The sequence below is a fragment of the Lytechinus variegatus genome, chromosome 3 (assembly GCF_018143015.1).
Source record: "Lytechinus variegatus isolate NC3 chromosome 3, Lvar_3.0, whole genome shotgun sequence".
Taxonomy (NCBI): Eukaryota; Metazoa; Echinodermata; class Echinoidea; order Temnopleuroida; family Toxopneustidae; genus Lytechinus; species Lytechinus variegatus.
In genome coordinates this window covers 51,473,518-51,494,429 of record NC_054742.1, presented here as the reverse complement: position 1 = coordinate 51,494,429, position 20,912 = coordinate 51,473,518, and the positions used below count along the sequence as shown (strand labels likewise).

Genomic DNA, 20,912 nt, shown 5'->3' with positions numbered 1-20,912 from the left:
GTAGATTATGTGTTCTTTCTATACGAGGGCATGTAATACAGATTTTTAAAGAATACATAATGGATAAAGAGTTTGTATCACCATAAGAAAAGGCAGAAAGAGACAATTTGAGGGTATAGTCCATCAAAAGGAAAATTGTTCACAATGACATCACACATCCTTGTCGCATTGCCAATGGGAGGATTCCCATAGCATTAGTGATTGCAATATTCAAATGCTCATAACTTTCTCACTATTTGTCCGATTTTTCTCAAACTTTCTTTGTTCTTATTCTTTGATTTTTCTGTTTCGACACAAGCCTACTTATTCCAAAGGTTTCATTCCCCTTTGATTTTTAAATCAAGCTATAGGGAGGGAGGGGGGGGTCATCCACGGTCGGCCCCTCGAAGAGCTAAATTTTTTTTTTTTTTTTGGGGGGGTTTAAATCCAAAAACTCAACAAAAACTCTTTTTTTAACCTCCCAGGATACAACTTGCCTGCCGACTTGTTCCCGCACCTGCCATGCTCCTCTTTGCACCTCCAATTTTACCTGCACCCCCATCTCTCCCTACATTGGCCTCTCTGTTCCTCCCTCATTATCACAATTATTGTAACCATATTGTTATTATTTTTTTAATTATTATTATTACTATTATCATTTATTCTAATTTGTGTGACTCTTTCGTTGTTACCTTCGATATTTTTTATAGCCTCCTTTTAAACTGTCTTCCGTCTCTCCTTTATACTACAATGTATAGTTTTGTAATAAAAGTATTGAAACTAAGTTACAGGGACTTGCCTCCCATACAAGCTTTGCTTTTTTTTTTGGCAAGCCCCTCCGTTCTGTTTTATATAGTTATTATAGTCAAAGTTACTTTAGTTCGCATTAGTTCTCATTGTTTATACCTTCTAATTCTTATGCATTATTCCGATTGATGTTGTTCTTTAAATTTGACTATGTATTGTTTGATTTTGTTGTGCTTTGTGAACGGAAAATTAATAAATCTAAATCTAAATCCAAGTGTACTTCCCTGGTCTCCATCATTTTGATAGGGGTTTCAGCACCCTCCCCTCTATTCCTCTGGTCTCCATCATTTTGATAGCGACCACAGCATCCCACCCCTCCCTGGTCTACATTTATAGGGGTAGCAGTCCCCAGCCCCTATTTATCCCCTGTAATCATTGAGAAGAGAAGAGAACGGGAGGATGGAAATACTCAAACCATGTACATGTATTTTCAGCAAAGGGGCGTTCCATTCACGTCAGAGAAACTAATCTGATCGAGGCTAACTTGCATTGTTAGAAAAGGTTTTGAAATTTGAGGATTTTAGTCAGGAAAGATATTCATTTATTCAGTTAGGCATCACATTATAACTACACATACCGTCTGATGATACACAAATACCCTTGGGTATAACTGCAAACATGACTTGTAATCAAATGTTTTAAATTTAGTACAATTGAATAAATACTAGTTCATTTACACAAAGAAAAAAGTTTTTCACAGCACTATGGCCGTTAGTTAGAATAACCATTCGATTGACAGTATAATCGAATCGAGACTAGCTCATTCTCAGCAAGAAAAAAGTTAAAGTTTTCACTCTGATTACAACCCTGCCAGCAGGGGCGGAAATCTCTCCCAAAAGGTAGGGGAGACAAGGGGCTGGAAAATTTGACAAGCAAAAAAAAAGAGGTTATCACCCAAAATTTAAGGTCATTCCGACGAAAATGAATTTGACAAGCAAGCAAGCAAAAAAAAGTTATCACCCCAATTATCATCCCAAAAGTAAGGTCATTATTTGATTTTGAATGATTACCATCATAAAAGACCACAAATAATAGGGGGACATTTGATATTGTGTCCCCCTACTATTTTGAGTAGGGGGGACACGTCCCCCCTGGGATTTCCGCTTTTGCCTGCCAGAAAGAACGGGGTAACATTCGTAATTCCGAAGGTTCGTTAATCCGAAAATGAAATATGGTTCCTTAATCCGAAGGTTCCTTAGTCCGAAAACGAAACAATGTTCGTTAGTCCGAAAATGAACTAAGGTTTGTTTTTTCCGAAAATGAACTGAATTTATTTTAGGAACAAAACGGTGTTGTAAAAAAGAAAAACCCATGATATTATGCAGTAATAGTTTCAACGGAGGATGATACATGTGTATGGTGTGGTCAAAGCATGTCCATGTTTTGCATTAAGAATTTGGCGCTTGGATCAAATCCCGGATCACTTATCTTGTTTTCATTTTCTCTGAGCAATTGCTGCCTGATCGAGCGAATGGATTACAAATGTTGAGGACTGAATGTTGATCACATGTGAATAATCTCCAAATTATTTTTTTAGGAGAGGGTTGTAATTTTAAACAGCTTCTGCTGGTTATGACCATAAATCCCCGTAGGAAAAAAATGTGTTTTTAAGGGAAAATGCCAATTTTTTTTCAATTTGAAATGTGCCCTTTTTAAAATTAAATATTCTTTTTTGAAGTAAGTATACAACATAATACATTGCAGGTTAGAAAATCACAATTATTTTTTGCTCGCGCTTCACGCTCGCCTCAGTTACTATGTAGTGAAGCACTCACCCCTTTCCTGGTTATAAAAATGCTTAGAATGTCCAGTTTTCAGGTTGGAATGTAATTTAATGCTGTAGTTAGTCACACATCGTTTTCATGATTGCGAGAACTGCTCAGAATGATTAATGTTAATTTCTTATCGATATGTCTAAAAGTTTGAGCTTGCGATTAGCGATCACAATATCTAGTGAGGGATGTCTGTTTAACAGTAGGGGAAGGCGGGGTAAGTTGTGACAGGTTTTGCTTTTTGCATGTTAGAATTGATATGATTAATAATCTTGTCGAAATAAGTACCTTGCCTTGAAATTTAGTTCTTCTGAAATATTTTCCACCTATATATAACTTTCTATCCCCACACTGAAAGTCATCGTGACCTTTGAAAAAAACGATGTCAAATGGCTCAACTTGCCCCATATATGGGGTAGGTTTGAGCCACCTTCTGGGGTAAGTTGAGCCGCAAAAACTATGTACAAAATGTATGAGGGGAGAACCAGCATTTCATTTTTTGTTTAAAGTCTTTTCACTTGCTAATTCTCTATAAATACTAACAACCTTTAAAAAGAAAAGAGCAGTCATGTAAATTTGCTCCTTTCAGCCAGCATTTCAATCAATTTTTATGGTTTGTTTGTTTTTTAGATACATTACCATAGGAATTACCATGGCTCAACTTGCCCCAGTCCGAACTTAGTGCGATAATTTTGTATCCACACATTTATTATGCATCCATCATATAAAAGACTATGACAAGAATGAAGATCCATACCTGTACTAATAATGTTGTTATCCTGTCTTTATTACATTTAAAGACGTGTGTGTTTATAAAGCACTTATCTATTTCACACTCTTTTTTACTTTTTTGGCTGAAATTCACATTTTCCCTCTAAAAAACTACTTTTTGTTTCAAAGTTGAAAACAATATGGTGGGGTTAGGGGTTATGCTATGGGTCATCAATACATGACACCACCACAATGTCTGACTCATTCATTATTGGCCTGGGGCTGGTGGCTCAACTTGCCCCTATGCTCAACTTACCCCGCCTTCCCCTATATGGCTTAATGCCCCATAATTGACCAAAAAGCGAGTTTTAGAACATATGATTTGAAATTTCCCCGGCTTCGCCACAGATTATTTCATTTTTCGAATGAGCGAAACTTCACGGGAACAACGAACATTATTTCATTTTCGGATAAACGAACCTTATTTCGTTTTCGGATTAACGAACCTTCGGAATAACGCCACAAATGTTCAGATTAACGAACCCTCTTTCGTTTTTTTTTAAACGAACGTCGAGGTATAGGCAATTTACGTGTTTCGGAATTACGAAGTATAAACAAAGAATGTAGAATTTTATAGTAGTAATTTCACATAGTTGCCACACAGTGAAACGATGTGAACCCATTCGTTGTGTGGTAACACACTGTGTTTACATATTCCGACACACAAACAAATGAGCAATGTGAAATTCATGTATCCAAATGTGTTTACACAGTGCCCACACAGGGAAAACCCAACTGTGTAGAAGAACTAATTCGATCAGCATGGTGTGTTCCCAAGTGTGTTCATTTAAATTCCTCCAGAAAACGCCAGGCTGGTTTATAACCAATTACGTCTATAGGCTAATCAGTCATAATAGCTGACCTTATCAAAGTGGAGACAATGGCAGAGTGGCGATTCGAACTCACAACCTTGTGATTATGAGTCCAATGCACTGACCACTGGACCACGCGACCCGTATTCGTTCAATACAGTATGCTTATGTAGTTACACATAATGACCACACTGTGAAGAGGATTGCAACTGTGTGGTATTCGTTCAATAGAGTATGTTTGTGTAGTTGCACTTAATGGCCACACTGTGAAGAGGATTGCAACGGTGTGGTATTCGTTCAATACAGTATGTTTATGTAATTACAGATAATGACCACACTATGAGAAGGATTGTAACTGTGGGATATTCGTTCAATACAGTATGTTTATGTAGTTGCACATAATGGCCACACTGTGAAGAGGATTGCAACGGTGTGGTATTCGTTCAATACAGTATGTTTATGTAATTACACATAATGACCACACTATGAGAAGGATTGTAACTGTGGGATATTCGTTCAATACAGTATGTTTATGTAGTTGCAGATAATGGCCACACTGTGAAGAGGATTGCAACTGTCTGGTATTCGTTCAATACAGTATGTTTATGTAGTTATGACCACACTGTGAGGAGGATTGTAACTGTGTGATATTCGTTCAATACAGTATGTTTATGTAGTTGCAGATAATGGCCACACTGTGAAGAAGATTGCAACTGTCTGGTATTCGTTCAATACAGTATGTTTGTGTAGATAAACATAATGACCACACTGTGAGAAGGATTGTAACTGTGTGGCATTCGTTCAATACAGTATGTTTATGTAGTTGCAGATAATGGCCACACTGTGAAGAGGATCGCCACTGTCTGGTATTCGTTCAATACAGTATGTTAACGTAGATAAACATAATGACCACACTGTGAGAAGGATTGTAACTGTGTGGCATTCGTTCAATACAGTATGTTTACGTAGTTATGACCACACTGTGAAGAGGATTGTCGCTGTGTAGCATTTGTTTAGCAAAGTGTGATCACAGTGTAATGACCTGTTTTGCATATTTCGATTGAATATTCAGAAAAAAGTGAATTCCATATTTCGAGAAAAGGTCCAGATGCGCATTGTTATTTTTATAGATAATTAATTATAAAAAAAACATTTTGTTACGAAAAATATGATATCATGTGTAGGCCTATTATCACATCCTAAAGTTGCGGTAATAATAGATATGATAATAAATAAATTATCTGATTCACAAAGAAAAAAGATTTCAAGGCGTGGCCATAGGTTACGTCGTATTAATGTGATGTGTGATCATGTTGGATAATTAGATAGTACATACTGTTTATGGTTGATTGAATTCAATTTTTTTCTTTTTTAATTCATTGGATTTTCAGGGTGAATGATTGGTGATTTAATGTATTCACTGTGTGGCTAAATTTATACATTTTCTCCGATGTGTTCACATGGTCATCCCACTGTGATAATATCTTTTTTTCATACTGCGGTAGTCACTATGTGGGAAAATAAAATATTGACACACCCTGTACTACAGTGTGAAAATACGTTATCATTTATCGCAGTGACATGTTTCAAATATGAGAGATCGTCATTTTACAATATAATATTGACAGATAGCTGTTCAGTTGACAGAGAACTTAATTGGATTAACAAATGCTACAAACATTTTTTTTTGTAAACATCTATTGGGTATAGCGTTCTTGTTTTTCATTCACCACAACAAAAAATGTGCATAATTTAGATGCGCCCTCTCGTAATATATGAAGCATTTAATGCAAGCGAATCATCAAAGAGCCTATAATGGATAGGTATAACCTTGTATACATAAGAATAATATCTACCCCTCCCCCTTCCTCCTAAGCCTCTACCTTTCTTCGTATAATACAAGCCCCATGCACCCAAACCCCCAAACCCAAACCAACCACCAACCAATAAATCAAACAAACGAAAAAAAAGCAAAACAAAAATCAGACAAGCAAAAAAAATCATAATTTGACTCGTGAAAATAATGAAATATTGAAATATCAGTAAACATTAGAATATTTGGTAAATGCAAATACACTTACCAAGTATACATTGAATATAATTTATTTATGAGAACATGTTACAAAATAGGTCGCAAACAAAACGTCTAGAAATAAAACACATATATTATGTTTATGATGTAATACATGCGTTCAGATTAAACAAAACAAAAAATATCTTAACAAAAATGTAAAAATAGTTGGATTTGATTGCTAGAAAATATGGTGAAAGTTCAATTGTTTATTATAATTGCATTTCTATGGATTTGTACTGTTTTGTTGAAAATGTAAAGAAAAAATTACTTCAACTTTAAAAAAGTAAATTCTCATACGATCAGGCAAGAAAATTTGTCATTTTCAGATTTTTCACAGAGCCACCATAATAGGTTTATATTTATATAAGAACACAGTAGGAATTATATTACAAACTCTTCCATATGTCACTGATTCGATTTGAAATTTGGGAATATTTCGAGATGAAAAGAAACGGAGAATTTATGTATTATCATGTCTTTATGATATAGCAATAAGTTTCCATGATCGTTGTACCTAAAATTGCCCAAATATAATATTTCAATACTAAAGACATAATAAGATTGACAATTACAAGCATCACTCTTTGTGGCAAAAATACGAGGTTTACACTGTAAACCTCGTATTTTTGCCACAAAGAGAGATGTTTACAGAACATCAGTTATATGACTTTGACCGTGCTAGCCAGTGGCGTACCGTGGGTCACGGCATGGGGGGGGGCACCAGCAAAAATTTCGAGTCACTTGGGGAGCGCGCGAATCGCGCTCATTTGCCAGGTATACTGACCTAATAGAGACATTGACATGCAGTGCCATTAAACGGATATGTATCTCACTGATTAAATAATGCGAGCGCGAAGCGCGAGCTGAAATTTGTTTATATTCAGACCTAAAAAGGGACATTATAAGCATTTTTTTTAAATCATGGTACTTTCTCGCTAAACAAACAATGCGAGCACGAAGCGTGAGCTGAAATTTGTTATATATTGACCCCAATCAGGGACATTTCAAGGACTATATTTTAGGACCCATTAAGAGTATAAATATCTCAGCACAGTCATCTAATGTTAGCGCCATCCTTTGTTGATACTGTTAAAATTACATCTAAACACATGAAGCACTTTTTGTAGTCATTGTAATCATGATTATCATACGCATCTCACTAAACAAATACTGTGAGCGCGAAGCGCGAGTTGAAAATTTCGGAAATTCAGACCTGAAGAGGGACATTCTAAGGCTTAGGAATTCATTAAGACCGTACATAATTTACTAACCAAATGATGCGAGCGCGAGGCACGAGCTGATTTTTTTTTTTTTTTTATATATTTACCCTAAACATGATTATTTCAAGAACTATTGTTCAGGAATCCATAGTATACAAGCAATATCACACCATAGTCATCTAATGCGAGTGCCAAGTGCTTTCTGATTTTGTTAGAATTACATCTTTACACATGAAGTACTTTTGTTGTCATAGTCATACGCGCCTCACTAATCAAATACTGCGAGCGCGAAGCGCGAGCTGAAAATTTAGGAAATTCAGACCAGAAGAGGGGCATTCTAAGGCTTGTTTGTAGGAATTCACTAAGACCATACATATTTCTCTAACTAAATGATACAAGCGCGAAGCGCGAGCTAAAAATTTTTGATATTCAGATCAGAAAAATTTACATTTTGAGGACTGATTTTAGGAATTCATGATGAGCAGACATCTCACCAATCAACTAATGCGAACGTTAGCACGGACAGGAAATGTTTTATATTAAGACCTTAAAATTTGGCAATCACTTTGAGTAGTAATGAAAAAGAAGTTAATGTCACTACATAAAACAATAATAACTCGAATTGCAAGGAAATATTGTTGGTGTATATTGATTTGAAAACGGGAGGTTTTAGTACAACAGGATTATATATTTCGTTAAACAGACAACGCGAGCATCAGGAAGAATGAAGACATAGGCCCTGAGCAAATAATATTTCATAAAGTTATGAAAAAAATGCTTCTTATGTAATATAATATAATATAACATTATAATGAACAATAATTTCTTCTTTCCCCACTACGTTCTTTTCCTTTCTCCCTCTTTTTCTCCTTTCCCCCGATTTTTTTTGCCAGCCAATTGGGGGGGGGCGCGTGCCCCCCCATGCCCCCCCCCCCGTAGTTACGCCACTGATGCTAGCTGTTGAAAGGTCGATGGCTGTTGAATAATTGAATTGAAGTTAAAATGTCCCCATGCCCCTTACTTCCCTTAACAAACAGTTTCTTAAAACTTCGTCAGGTAAGCTTGTGTGGTTATATTCTTACAAGGGAAATAACAAGTTTGTGAACTATGCTCTCGACTTGAAGTCAATTTGCCACTTCTCATCACAACAATATTGTGTGCGATACTATGACCTACGAATGTTCAGTAATCGCAGTTCACATCACAACCAACAAAGTATTTTAGGCGATATCCATGTCAACAAGTAATGCAAACTAACAACACAGTTGTGCTATTTGTCTTTCATATGGAATGCTCTAGTTTTGAAATAGATGGGGGAGGGGTGGGGAATGGAAAATAATTGAGTCACTCGAATTAATACAATAATTCATCTCGTGGGATTATACACTGTAACATCTCTGGCTGAAAATTTAAGCACGTTGTTTAAACCCGTCGTTCTAGCAAATATTCTTTAAGTTATTTAACAAGTTGTTTAACGTTTTATTTTCTTAAATAAAATTTAACACAAATGGGTTAAAGTTTAGAACAAGTTGTTTTAAAAAAAGGTTCAAACAAAGTTTGAAAAAATATTTTTTCTAGTTTAAACAACTTGTTAGAGTGACAGGCTTAAACAAAGTTCTTTTTAAATTATCATTAATTGTTATTTCACGTCTTTTCCTTGTTTGTAGGAATTCATTGAGTCCATGCGTATATCATTTTCAGTCACACCATTCAGACGAGAAAAGGGGACATTTTAAGGACTGTTTTTAGGAATTCATGAAGAGCAGGCATATCACACCAATCCATTAATGCGAATTAAGGTAAGCACGGACTGGAGATGTTTTATATTCAGAAAGGGGCAATCACTTGAAGTAGTCATGAAAAAAAAGCATATGTCACTACATAAAATGATGGAAGCTCGAAGTGCGAATAAAGTACGTTTATCTTTCTTTATTCCTCTTTTCTCCTCCCCTTTTTTGCTAGCCGATGGGGATGGGGCGCATGTGCCCCCCGTAGTTGCACCACTGTGTGGACTACTAGTATCCAAATAAAATAGAGCATTATTTTGTCAGTCAGAAAAGGGGGTATTTTTCAATGATAAAAAGGGTGCTTGCAATAAGACAGGCACCAGTGGCGTATAGTGACCCAAAATTTTTGAGAGGGCGAGGTATGGCGTATCGGACAAAATTTCTAAACAGTTGCGAGCGAGCAAAAAATTCGACATTTTTATTTGCAAAAATCCAATGTTATGATAAATTTTGACGTAATGTTCAGAAAATATCATATTTCACCCCCTCCCGTTCCTTTTCTTTCATTTTCACTTTTTTCCCCTTGGTCGTGAAAGACGCCACAGACCGGTAATATATTTGCCCAACGAAAAGATCGTGATTATCATCGCCAACGTCAAATCATCTATACTGCCATCAATTGTTAAATGCATGTCAGGTTTAGAGCGAATAAGTTTCTAGCGAATGCAGTTTTATGATCATGATGATGCTGAGTATTAGTTTGTCGGTAATAGCGAGAAGTGTGAAATTACTACTATAATGTTAAAAATGTATAAAATCATACAAACATATAATTCGAGCAAAATTTGAGGGGAAAAAATAATACAAGGTGAAATAAGGAATTACAAAATATTAACTACAATATCTGCCTTAAAGGAGTACTCTGGTCTGAAAATATTTATATCTAAATAAATGGAGTAAAATTCACAAATCAAAATGCTGAAAATTTCATCAAAATCGGACAACAAATAAGTTTAGCAATACTTTGTGAAAGTATATGCACGTTATCATGAATATTCATTAGATGGGCTGATGATGTTACATCCCCTTTTTCCTGTTTCTTATGTCATTACATTAAATCATAATTGTTTCATTTTTTCATACATGTGTGAATAGTGTGTCTTCTTTATAATTAAATAAGTTGTAACAATGAATATCTAATGCACTTAATCAGTTGTTAATCCATTTTTTTTCAGTTATTGGTAGAAAGAAATGAATAAACCTATTTTCATATAATAAAATACCAAAAACAAGAGAGGATGTGACATCGTCAGTTTGTTCATTGAATATGCATGAAGACATGCCGAGAACTGTTGCACCGGAATAATGCAAATCTTTAAAATTCCATAACTTTGTTATTCCTTGATCAAATTTTCAGTGTTTTGTTTGTCTGATTTTTCTTTATCTGTTTATATCAGATTATTTTCAGCCCGGAGCATCCCTTTTAAAAAAAATGTCGGGCAATTGGCTGTGTTAAAGCCTTTAACTAAACGAAGCAAAACAAAAACAATAAATGACCTCTATACATTTAATACAATCTTGTTTACTACCGTATATGGTTTACTGCATATAAACAAATGGATAAACCCTGCAATGGTAATGGGCTTCCATCGAAGTAATAGCGTCCCTGAAAGGGCATGGCAGTGCCCGCGCGACCCCAAAAAATGATTTTTTTTTTTATATAGTTTTAGATCTCATAGATTTTTTGTCATTTTCAAGTCACACTTTCAAGTTAAATGAGTTTTATGATTATCAATCGGATAATTTCCTCTAAAGCAATAATTTAAGTTGCATAATTTTCTTTTTTATCAATACAATCCGTATGTACACCCAGTGGAGAAAATATGAGATTTTGTTTATATTAACAGGCATGTATCCAGGATTTTGCACCCCAGGGGCCCTGACCAAATTTTGGCGCCCCTGTGAACTTTTCGGAAAATGCCCCCCCCCCCCCGCCAGGCAATCATATAGGTGCCTCAAATGCATGTTGAATTATCTTATTTCATAATCACGTAAAAAAAATATCCATGAATATGTTGTAATACCACTTTTTGAAAATAATAAATGCGACCAGAAAGCATAGAATTTTAAGCACTTCGGGTTTTCCATTTAGTTTTACTATTCATCAGAGTGGTAGGCCCTACTAAAATTATGTGTGCAAGAGCTGCACGAGCGCGAAGCGCGAATGATTTTTTTTTAATTCTAACCACTAATAGCTTCAAGGCTTCATTTTCCATACATTATTATGTATGAAAATATAAATAGACATGACGAGTGTGAGGCATCATCAGTTCCTTCTATACAATGTTGTATGTATTGCAAGATCTTAAAATATCATAAAAATATATTATTTTGGCGAAAATTTTATGTTGTACTTGTCTGATTGCCTCTTTTTTCCAAATCAACTTGTTGTCGGGTGAACTTGGCTTTAGATTTTACTTTCAGTTGATATAATTGTCAGCTTGTCCTTAAACCGTGACTTACCTGTACATAATGTAGCTATATATGTATAATTATATGTATATTTTTTTAATGAGTAAATAGGTAAATTTAAAATTGATTACAATTGAAAGGGAATTTTTGAGTTGTTGAACATTGAACAACATGTATACCAAAATAAGATTAATCGTTAAAGAGAGAGCGAGAGAGAGAGAGAGGGGGGGGGGTGATATTTTACCTTTCGATACCCCAAAAAAGGAGAAAATAATAGAATAAAGAAACAATTTCATTTAAATTTGTAACACAAAACTTATTTGAACGTCGGCTGATTTTTGCGACTGATCATGCACAATAATCAATCGTAGAAATGACGAATCCCGCTACCACTCGCTAAAATATCATAATGTTCAACGGAGCCCAGATTAGCTTAAATTAATTCAAATTCATGTTCAACGGCGGATCTAAAACTTTCCAATAAGGAGAAAGAGGGGGGGGGGGGTGTCCAGAAAAAAATTAACAAGCACAAAAAAGGTCTTCACTTGCGTATGCACAACAGTTTCCACTAAAAATATTTCTCATGGCTCTCAAGGGGGGGGGGGGGGGGCGGGATGAAGTGCTCCCCTGGATCTGCCACTATTCATGATGATATTTTAGAAAATTTTTAATCATATAATGGTACTCCTGCCCAAGTTTGGAAAACTTGTAAAATTAAAATGCAACTGTATGAAATAAGTTACAGCTATGAAATTATTATCATCTTCCGGTATATCCAGTAATGCAGAAGTATATAGTTGCATAAAAAATGCCTTTATAGTACATGTTCATATTTGAATTCGTGACTTGTAATATTGTAAATATCTTGCATTCTTGAATCTAAACCACTGTGCACCTTTGTATTTCTTCAATATTGACGATTATTAACCCAAAATTCTGTTATTGATAAAAGTCGTTGTATCGTAATGGGTTCAAAGTCAACGTCAAGCCTGAATAGTCAAGAATTAGCATGGAAAAAGCAGACTTTATAACAAAACCGGTGGTAAAATGGATATGAAATATTGAAGGTGTATATTATATTGGTCCTGTATTATGTTGAACAGCTACTACCAGGAAAAAAGAAGAGATTATTTTAGCGGTATTAATATCCAGTGATTTTTTTTATATATTCGCTGCACGAAGGTAAATCATTAAGTCGTTCATATCACTTCAGACCTACCCTTTCCTGAGACTGACGCTAGGCCTACTTTCAACAAGGTAATAACACGATGTTTTCTTTTATCCCATTTGCTTGGTTTTTGTCGATTGCTATTTCGATGTTTATTATGTCTGCAATAGGCTATCCGTGTGATGTTGTAGCGGTGTATACAACAAACGAGATTTGCATTTGTAGTTGAACTCAAATAGAGGTACCCAATATTTAAGAGACTCAAGTAATCTACAATCGATTGGAAGTTAATGTCCGGGTCCAAGAATCAACCATAAGTCTTGCCATTAATTTCAAATTTGCACTCAGCTGCTGGTCTACTTTTGAAAACAAGAAGTTCGAATTCATTTGCTTTAGTTAAAATTCATCTATTAATTGTAAATTCGTAAGGGAAATTTACAATTGATTGCAAATATTTTCTTGTAACACCCTACAGTGACTGAGTGAAGGAAAGCACTAAAGTTGTAGGCTTGCATGCAGTGGCGTACCGTGGGTCACGGCATTGGAGGGGGGGAGCAAAAAAAATTGAGTCAGTGAGCGTGCGCGAGGTATACTAGGGCCGTGCCATTCAACGGATAATAATATAAGAATATAGGTATATTTACCCAGGGAAGCCACTTCAGTTCTGAAAACTGTTATCCCAGCGGGCCCTGCTATTATTATTACCCCGGCTTTAGCTGGGTTGCCTATAGGCGCTCAAAGCATTCCAGGAATTTCTTCCTATCGGAAACCCATTCACCTCACCTGGGTTGAGTGCAACACAGTGTGGATACATTTCTTGCTGAAGGAAATACGCCGTGGCAGGGATTCGAACCTGCGACCCTCTGTTTCAAATTCAGAAGACTAATCCACTGGGCCACAACACTCCACTGTATGTATCTCACTGATCAAATAATGCGAGCGCGAAGCGCAAGCTGAAAATTTTGTTATATTCACACTTAAAAGGGGACATTATAAGCAAATTTGTAATCATGATAAGTAACTGTCTCGCTAAACAAATTGTAAAACGTGTTTGATCAGTACGACAGGATTATATATCTCGTAATACATGCGAGTACCCGGAAACGATGAACACATAGGCCCTGAGCAATTTATATTTCATAAAGTTATGAAAAATAAAATTTCTAATTCAATATAACATAAAATGTATAATATAATTTACCATAATTTACCTTATTTCGATCTCTTTCTTTTTCCCTCTTTTTCTCCTTCCCACCTTTTTTGTTTTGCCAGCCAATGGGGGGGGGGGCACGTGCCCCCTCGTATCTACGCCACTGCTTGCATGTATACAAATCATATTGAAACGGAAATGTGAATATTTACATGTTTTGGTGGAATGATAGTGCTTACCTCATGGTAACAAATTAAAGGTCAAGTCCACCCCCAAAAATTGTTGATTTCAATCGATAGAGAAAAATCACACAAACATAACGCTGCAAATTTCATCGAAATCGGATGTAAAATAAGAAAGTTATGACATTTTAAGTTTCGCTTATTTTTCACAAAACAGTTAAATGCACAACTCAGTGATATGCAAATGAGAGAGTCGATGATGTCAATCACTCACTATTTCTCTTGTTTTTTATTGTTTGAATAATACAATATTTCAATTTTTACATATTTGACATTAAGGACCAACTTGACTTAACCATAAACTGTTAAAATAATGGTAATTCCACATGTTCAGGGAGAAATAAAACTTTGTTTCACTTGACAAGGAGGAGAAAATTAGAATATTTCATATTTCATATTATAAAATACAAAAGAAATAGTGAGTGGGTGACGTCATCAGTCTGCCAATTTGCATACCGACCAGGATGTGCATATAACTGTTTTGTGAAATTAAGCGAAACTTTAAAATGTCATAGCTTTCTTATTTTACATCCGATTTTGATGAAATTTTTAGTGTTTTGCTTGTTGGATTTTTCACCTTTTTTTCAAATCAACTTTTTGTTAGGGTGGACTTGACGTTTAAATTATGGAAATATTCATTTCCATATTTAAAGAAGCATGATTAGTATATTTTAGAAAAGAATGTTCAGTATTATTATCCACTCTTGTTTTCATTAGAGAACATCGACATAATTTGGCTGTACTCATCGCTATACGGATTTCTTTGAGAGTTGTTACCTGATTGTCACTAGAAACATGGCAACAAACCTAACCACCATGAACTCATTAGACTCATCAGAGGAGTTTGATAGAAAGGTACTGTATATGATTTATCTGGGACCGGTTGCATGAAAAGAATCAAACAATCCAATGAAATGCGCATGTTAAGGCCAACACCTCACAACCACCTAACGACTGGTCCACAATCCGATTTGGCGCAAATCGCATTTAGCTCATATTATGAAAAAGTAAATGAAAAGTATCTTTTTCATATGAAGTTAAAATTAACTGAAAGAATACCAATATAACAATTTTTGTTGATTGCAAGCCTTTATTTTGCAGTTAAGTCCAAATATGTTTCGAATCGTAGACAATCGTACTTTACGACTAGACATTGAATTCGCTTTCATTCTTATAAATGATAGCATAGTCACAGATTTGAACGTATGTATTCCTGTGATGATTTAGAACATTACGCAGTATACATTCCAGTTTTTTTTTTTTAAATTATCATCAACGTGACCAAAATCGGGTCGCAGACTATTGTGTGTGGCGGTTTTTAGGGACTTGCACTTGTTTTAGTTACCATTACGTTTAAACACAATTCTTTCTGCAACAGGACCATGATCTGTGTTTCTCCCATATAATATCTGTAACAAAATAAAAGACACATGGAGATGAACATTTTACGAAGTTCAGTTGAAATCTAGTGAAAGGATCGTTACATTGTTGAGAAACTGACAATGAATGAGGTGCATAATATAGGAAAGGCAAGAGGCAAATCATATGCTATATCACAGGCGTATGGGGGTGGGCTTGCGGGCCATAGCCCCCCCCCCCCCAAGTTCAACCACCAAGGAGAACAAAAATGAGAAAAGAAAAGACAACTGAAAGGGTTAGGGTTAGCAAAATCTATCTCAAAATTATCTTTCCATATTAAGGTTAAAAAAATGGACGCTTGCTCGCTATTTGAGTTTTTTTTTGTTCCATAAAAGTCATAGGTGATATTGGGGGGACTCATTGACTCAACTACACTCTAAAAAATGAAGTGCTAATTTAGCTCTTAAAGAGTGTGTATAGTGACTGCACTTCGGAGTGCTGATTTGTCTAGTGCTGAAGTGCAGTCACTATACACGCTCTTTAAGGCCTAAATTAGCACTTCATTTTTTAGAATGTACAATTATGTAGGTAGTAGAATATTGCCTTTTTTTGAATTCTATCTAATCGTTAATTTGACTTAATTATGTATTCTATTACTGAAACACTGAATAATTGAAATCTCAATTTGTAATCTTAAATACTTCCCGATATGATGTGTTTGACTATTCATTGTTATTGACGACTGTATGTTGTATGATTTTTGAAATGTCTTTTATATTTCCCATGGCCCACTTGTAAATCAGTTGAAGAAGGTACCCTGCAAAAAATGAAATAAATAATCAAATGCACAATGCATTGCCCCTTCATATTTAAGGCTCATTACCCACTGCTCTATCACATATAATTTCCCTTTAAAACATACATACACCTACACCCCCACACAAACACACCCACCCACACACACACACCCTCACACACACACACACACAAGCGAGCGAATCGACCGACCTGTTGTGTTATCTAGGATTGAAACTGAATGATCTGGCGCATTCGGGCGGAAAAAACTAATGCAGCTTTAAAAAATAAAGATGACAACAGGCCCCTGCCCAGCGCCCACACCAGCTATACGACTGACCACAAAATGCATCCCCATACGCATATCTCACATAGAAAGATCCATGTTGACAGTTGTGACCCGGTCAGATAAAGACGACCGTAATACTTCTTTTTTTCAAAAACGCCCACGACATCCTATTTTGTGCCCTTGCCCGAAAGGGCGTATTTCAAAATGAGATGTCTTGGTTTAAGTTACAAATTTCTTGACTGTCCATCTATTTTTGAAAATCCAAAACAGGCGTTCGAGCAAACCCTATCGACTGCTAGCTTTTATATCAGCTATATTGGAATTGCTGTTGCTTTATTCTCCATGGGTTGTGTCATCTCAATCAAGGATTTCTCTGATAAAGACAAACATCTCTCCAAAAGCGTGGTGATAGGTATCGCTTTCCAATCCCTCTTCCTACCCCTGATCGGGTACGGGCTCGCTCTCCTGCTCCAGATGGACGTCTTCGATGCCATGGCCATGATCATTCTTTCTTGTTGCCCGGTATCTCCCTTCTGTGCCGTGTTCGTCTACTATGGCGAAGGAGTTGTCATGGTCGGGTGCGTAAATAAAACTTCTTGCTTTGGCCATTTTTGTTCAGTAATGTTATTAAGAATTGCCTTCAATTCCGTCATAAATGTTAATGTTGCCGAAGAAAAGCGGCCTACTTGAAGAAGATTTATTTTGTCAATCAAGATTGAAATTGCGTGATAGAAATTTCATTCCAATGATGCCGTATCTACACGACAATATTTTCTTGGAATTTTACTGATAATTTTTTTTAGAGGAATAAATATTCACAAAAGAAGTGATGTATTAGGTCTTTGACTCTTTTCTTGTTATTGATCTTGTTCTTACACTGTCTTATCCCTTTTCATATACAACCCAGGTTATCTTTGGCCATGTTCTCTACAGCCCTATCTGTGGGGTTGATCCCGTTTTGGTTCTCCCTCTACTCTAGTTCCTGGACCCAAGAGTATTACATCATTGGAACCCCATCTGACATCGTCCTTGCTGAAATTGAAATCTTCATACCCACAGCTCTGGGTCTCTTATACAAGAGATTATATGGGAAGAAGAATGCTAGACTAATGGCAAAGGTACAATTTATTGTTTCATCAACACTAAACCTCATAACATTTCCCATTAACACGACTGCGAGTACTTTGAATCAATCTAATGTTTTCCGTATCCTCATAACTCCCTCTAACGCCGAGTTTATTTCAATTTTTCAGAGTTTCTGATTCCTGTCCTGAATCGGTATTTTCTTCTTTCCTTTGACCTTCCCAACAAATTCTCTCTTTACTCTTAATGGTTTGCTGACTGTCTAGTGTCTACCTGTCCCTCTTTCTCACTTTCTAGTCCCTTGCTTTCCATTTCCCTCTCTCTATACCACCCTCATGATCTTGTCTATCGGGTCTATCTCCATTTCCCCTAATAAAGTTTCCGTCACCCGTTTAGTTTGTTGTAGAATATATAATTCAAAATGTCAAGAGTAAGAATGGATGGGTGATCAAACTCACCAGATCAAAATAAAAGTGGAATGAAACAGATCATAATCAGAGTATAAATGAAATGCAATTCTAGACACTTCTCATTCTGTTTACAAACTGGGACATATTGGTGTGGTGCCCTGTCAAGCAGATCTGTTGAACAAAGCACCACACCAAAACCAAACGTTTATCTTATAAATTCTGTGTCATTCCACCTCCATTCTAGCTCTTGATTTTTTTGTGCTATTTTTTAATCTGTGTTTAGTTTGTTGTAGAATATATAATTAAAAAATGTCAAGGGCATAAGAATGGATGGGTGATCCAACCCATTCTATCTCTTAAAAAAAAAATCCGCCACCCCAATCCTCTAATACTTCGCTATCTTTCAATGTCAACGTCTCCCCCTGTTTCCACTCTACCAAACCACTTTTTCTCACTATGCTTCCCTGATACTTCTTTCTATTCCTATTCCTATGTTCATTACATGATGACATCCCTCTTTCCTTAATGTCTTGATAGGTTTGCAGCAATGCCTTTTGGGTGGCTGTCATTGTCAGTCCAATCCTGAGCGGCATTGCCTATCCTGAAGATTTCGACGCCGACTGGCAGATCTGGGTGGCCGCCATCGTCCTTCCTCTATCTGGGTTCTTCTGTGGACTCTTCCTCTCCCTCTTCTTCAACCTTCCATTTCAGGTGTGCAGCGCCATCTCCCTGGCGGTGGGCACACCTAACTGGTTCATCGCCAAGAGCCTCGCCACTCACTTCTTTTCAGGCGAAGAAGAAACCCTGCACGGTGTCATCACGCTGTTGTCCATCTTCAGCATCACCCTACCCATTGAAGGGTTCATCTGGTCCATCATGTTTAGAAACATCCAGGAATTCTTCACCAAGTTATCCCCCAAGTGCTGCTGCAACGCGGACGATGACGACGACGATGAAAAGGATAAATTTGATATCATAGAAATAGACGATATTGAGGGTATGACACAGGTTGACATCAAAGTTTCCCACTTTGATTTTGACGAATCCGTTGCTTGATCTGTTATGAGAACGGACATTTTTTAAATGAAAATTGCTGGAATACTTCGAACCCGCTGCCAAATGTGAGAAAAAACAAACAAAGTTTCCAGTAAAACCACCATTGAAGCCCCTTCACCATGTTCACGTTACCAAGCCAGTGTGTACATACAACTGTGTATTAACGAAAGCAGCATTTTATCAAGGTATACTGTGTTCATATTGTATTGGACAATGTTTATGGTTTGAAAATTTGGAATGCATCGTGTTTCTGATGTGGGTAACAGTAATGATCTTGCACAAGCCTATAACAAGCTCTTTTATGGACTACATAAGATTTTCGGCAATATGGTCGTAATGGTCCTATACTGACATGTTAAGGAATATAATTTATCTACGAAAATGCTTGTATTTAACGTTTTATCGGGTACATAAGCTGTAGTATATAAATATAGACATATGCATAATATTATGCATTGTTTTTTTTTTTTTAAGAAATGATTAAAACAATAAATTAGGCATCTCGCTTCTTTATCATGGACGGAATTGCATTCGCATTCTTCTCTTTTTTTTTGTCTAAACTTCAATTTTGTGAGGACACCTTAAACGTCGTGTTATTCAAATTCTACACCTACTTCATGACACGTACTTACAAAACAAACTCTATAATTTTTGTCTCAGAAAATCATTTCAATGCTTTACACAGCTCGATGACAAATCAAGAAAACTCAACAAAACCGCGGCAATCAGTCGTAAACAGTGAGTTAAACAGTGTATAGCTTTAAACACTTGGTGGCGCCTATATTACAAATGAATTTCAGATGGATGTCAAGCGCAAGAGTGATTCGATATATTGCATTGAAATCAGAAGTTTTGATAGGTAGGCCTATAGAGTATTGGGAAAAAGGTCGTACTCCAAATGCGTTCATGTGAGGAATCATAAAGCATAATCTACTTTCCAAATTTTGGTTACTATATGACTATACTGATGATGATGAAGATGGTGATGGTGGTGGTGGTGATGATGATCATGATGATGATGATGATAATGAAGAAGGAGAAGAAGAAGAAGAAGAAGATGATGATGATGAAGGTTATTATGATACTGATGATGATGGCGGTGATGGTGATGACGATGATGTTGATGATGATGATAATGATGATGATGCTAGATGATACTGATGCTGACGGTGGTAATGATGATGATGCTGATGATAATGAAATAACAGTAAGACTAACAAAAGATAATGGTAATATCAACAATAACTATATCATTAGTAATGACAAAAACAAACTATAATGATATATAGCATTATGATAATAAAGAAGGGAGGCAGTCTGGAATTATCCTGAAACGATGATGACAATGCTGCAATAATACAAGAGCTCAAAATTAAATCAATTGGGGAAACTTTTGGGGCTGCATGAGAGACAGGCCATGACAGGGAAAGGGAAGGATAAGATAAAGAAAGAGGAGGAGGGGGGGGCACTGCAAAAACGCTGTTTAAAACTTTAAGCACGTTGTTTAACCCCGACACTCTAACAAATCTTTTATAAAATTTTAATTAAAACATTTTTTTAAATCTAAACAATACTTGTTCAAACGTTTGAGCAACTTGCTGTTAGAGTGACAGGCTTAAACAACGTGCTAATTTTGTGTTACTGTGTATTTTTTGGGGGGGGGACTTGTAATATCGTAAATTAACGACCCCATGATGTGAGCTTTGAACACAGCCACTGACACCAC

The 20,912-nt window shown here is 36.2% G+C and overlaps 1 protein-coding gene across 1 annotated transcript; it reads left to right on the top strand.

The window, feature by feature from the left end:
- Window positions 1-12,669: 12,669 nt before the first annotated feature.
- LOC121412226 (ileal sodium/bile acid cotransporter-like) lies at window positions 12,670-19,554 on the top strand. The gene is made up of 5 exons (XM_041605131.1): window positions 12,670-12,891; window positions 14,912-15,049; window positions 16,908-17,215; window positions 17,545-17,755; window positions 18,668-19,554. Exons 2-5 carry the CDS (start codon window positions 14,990-14,992, stop codon window positions 19,184-19,186), a joined length of 1,098 nt encoding a protein of 365 aa, XP_041461065.1. The 5' UTR covers window positions 12,670-12,891; window positions 14,912-14,989; the 3' UTR covers window positions 19,187-19,554.
- Window positions 19,555-20,912: the final 1,358 nt, after the last annotated feature.

Excerpts from the sequence above, each read along its gene's own strand:
- LOC121412226 (XM_041605131.1), top strand. The coding sequence starts at position 14,990 with ATGGCAACAAACCTAACCACCATGAACTCATTAGACTCATCAGAGGAG. Across the intron at positions 15,050-16,907 it reads CAGAGGAGTTTGATAGAAAG|GCGTTCGAGCAAACCCTATC; the intron begins GTACTGTATATG and ends AATCCAAAACAG. Across the intron at positions 17,756-18,667 it reads ATGCTAGACTAATGGCAAAG|GTTTGCAGCAATGCCTTTTG; the intron begins GTACAATTTATT and ends ATGTCTTGATAG.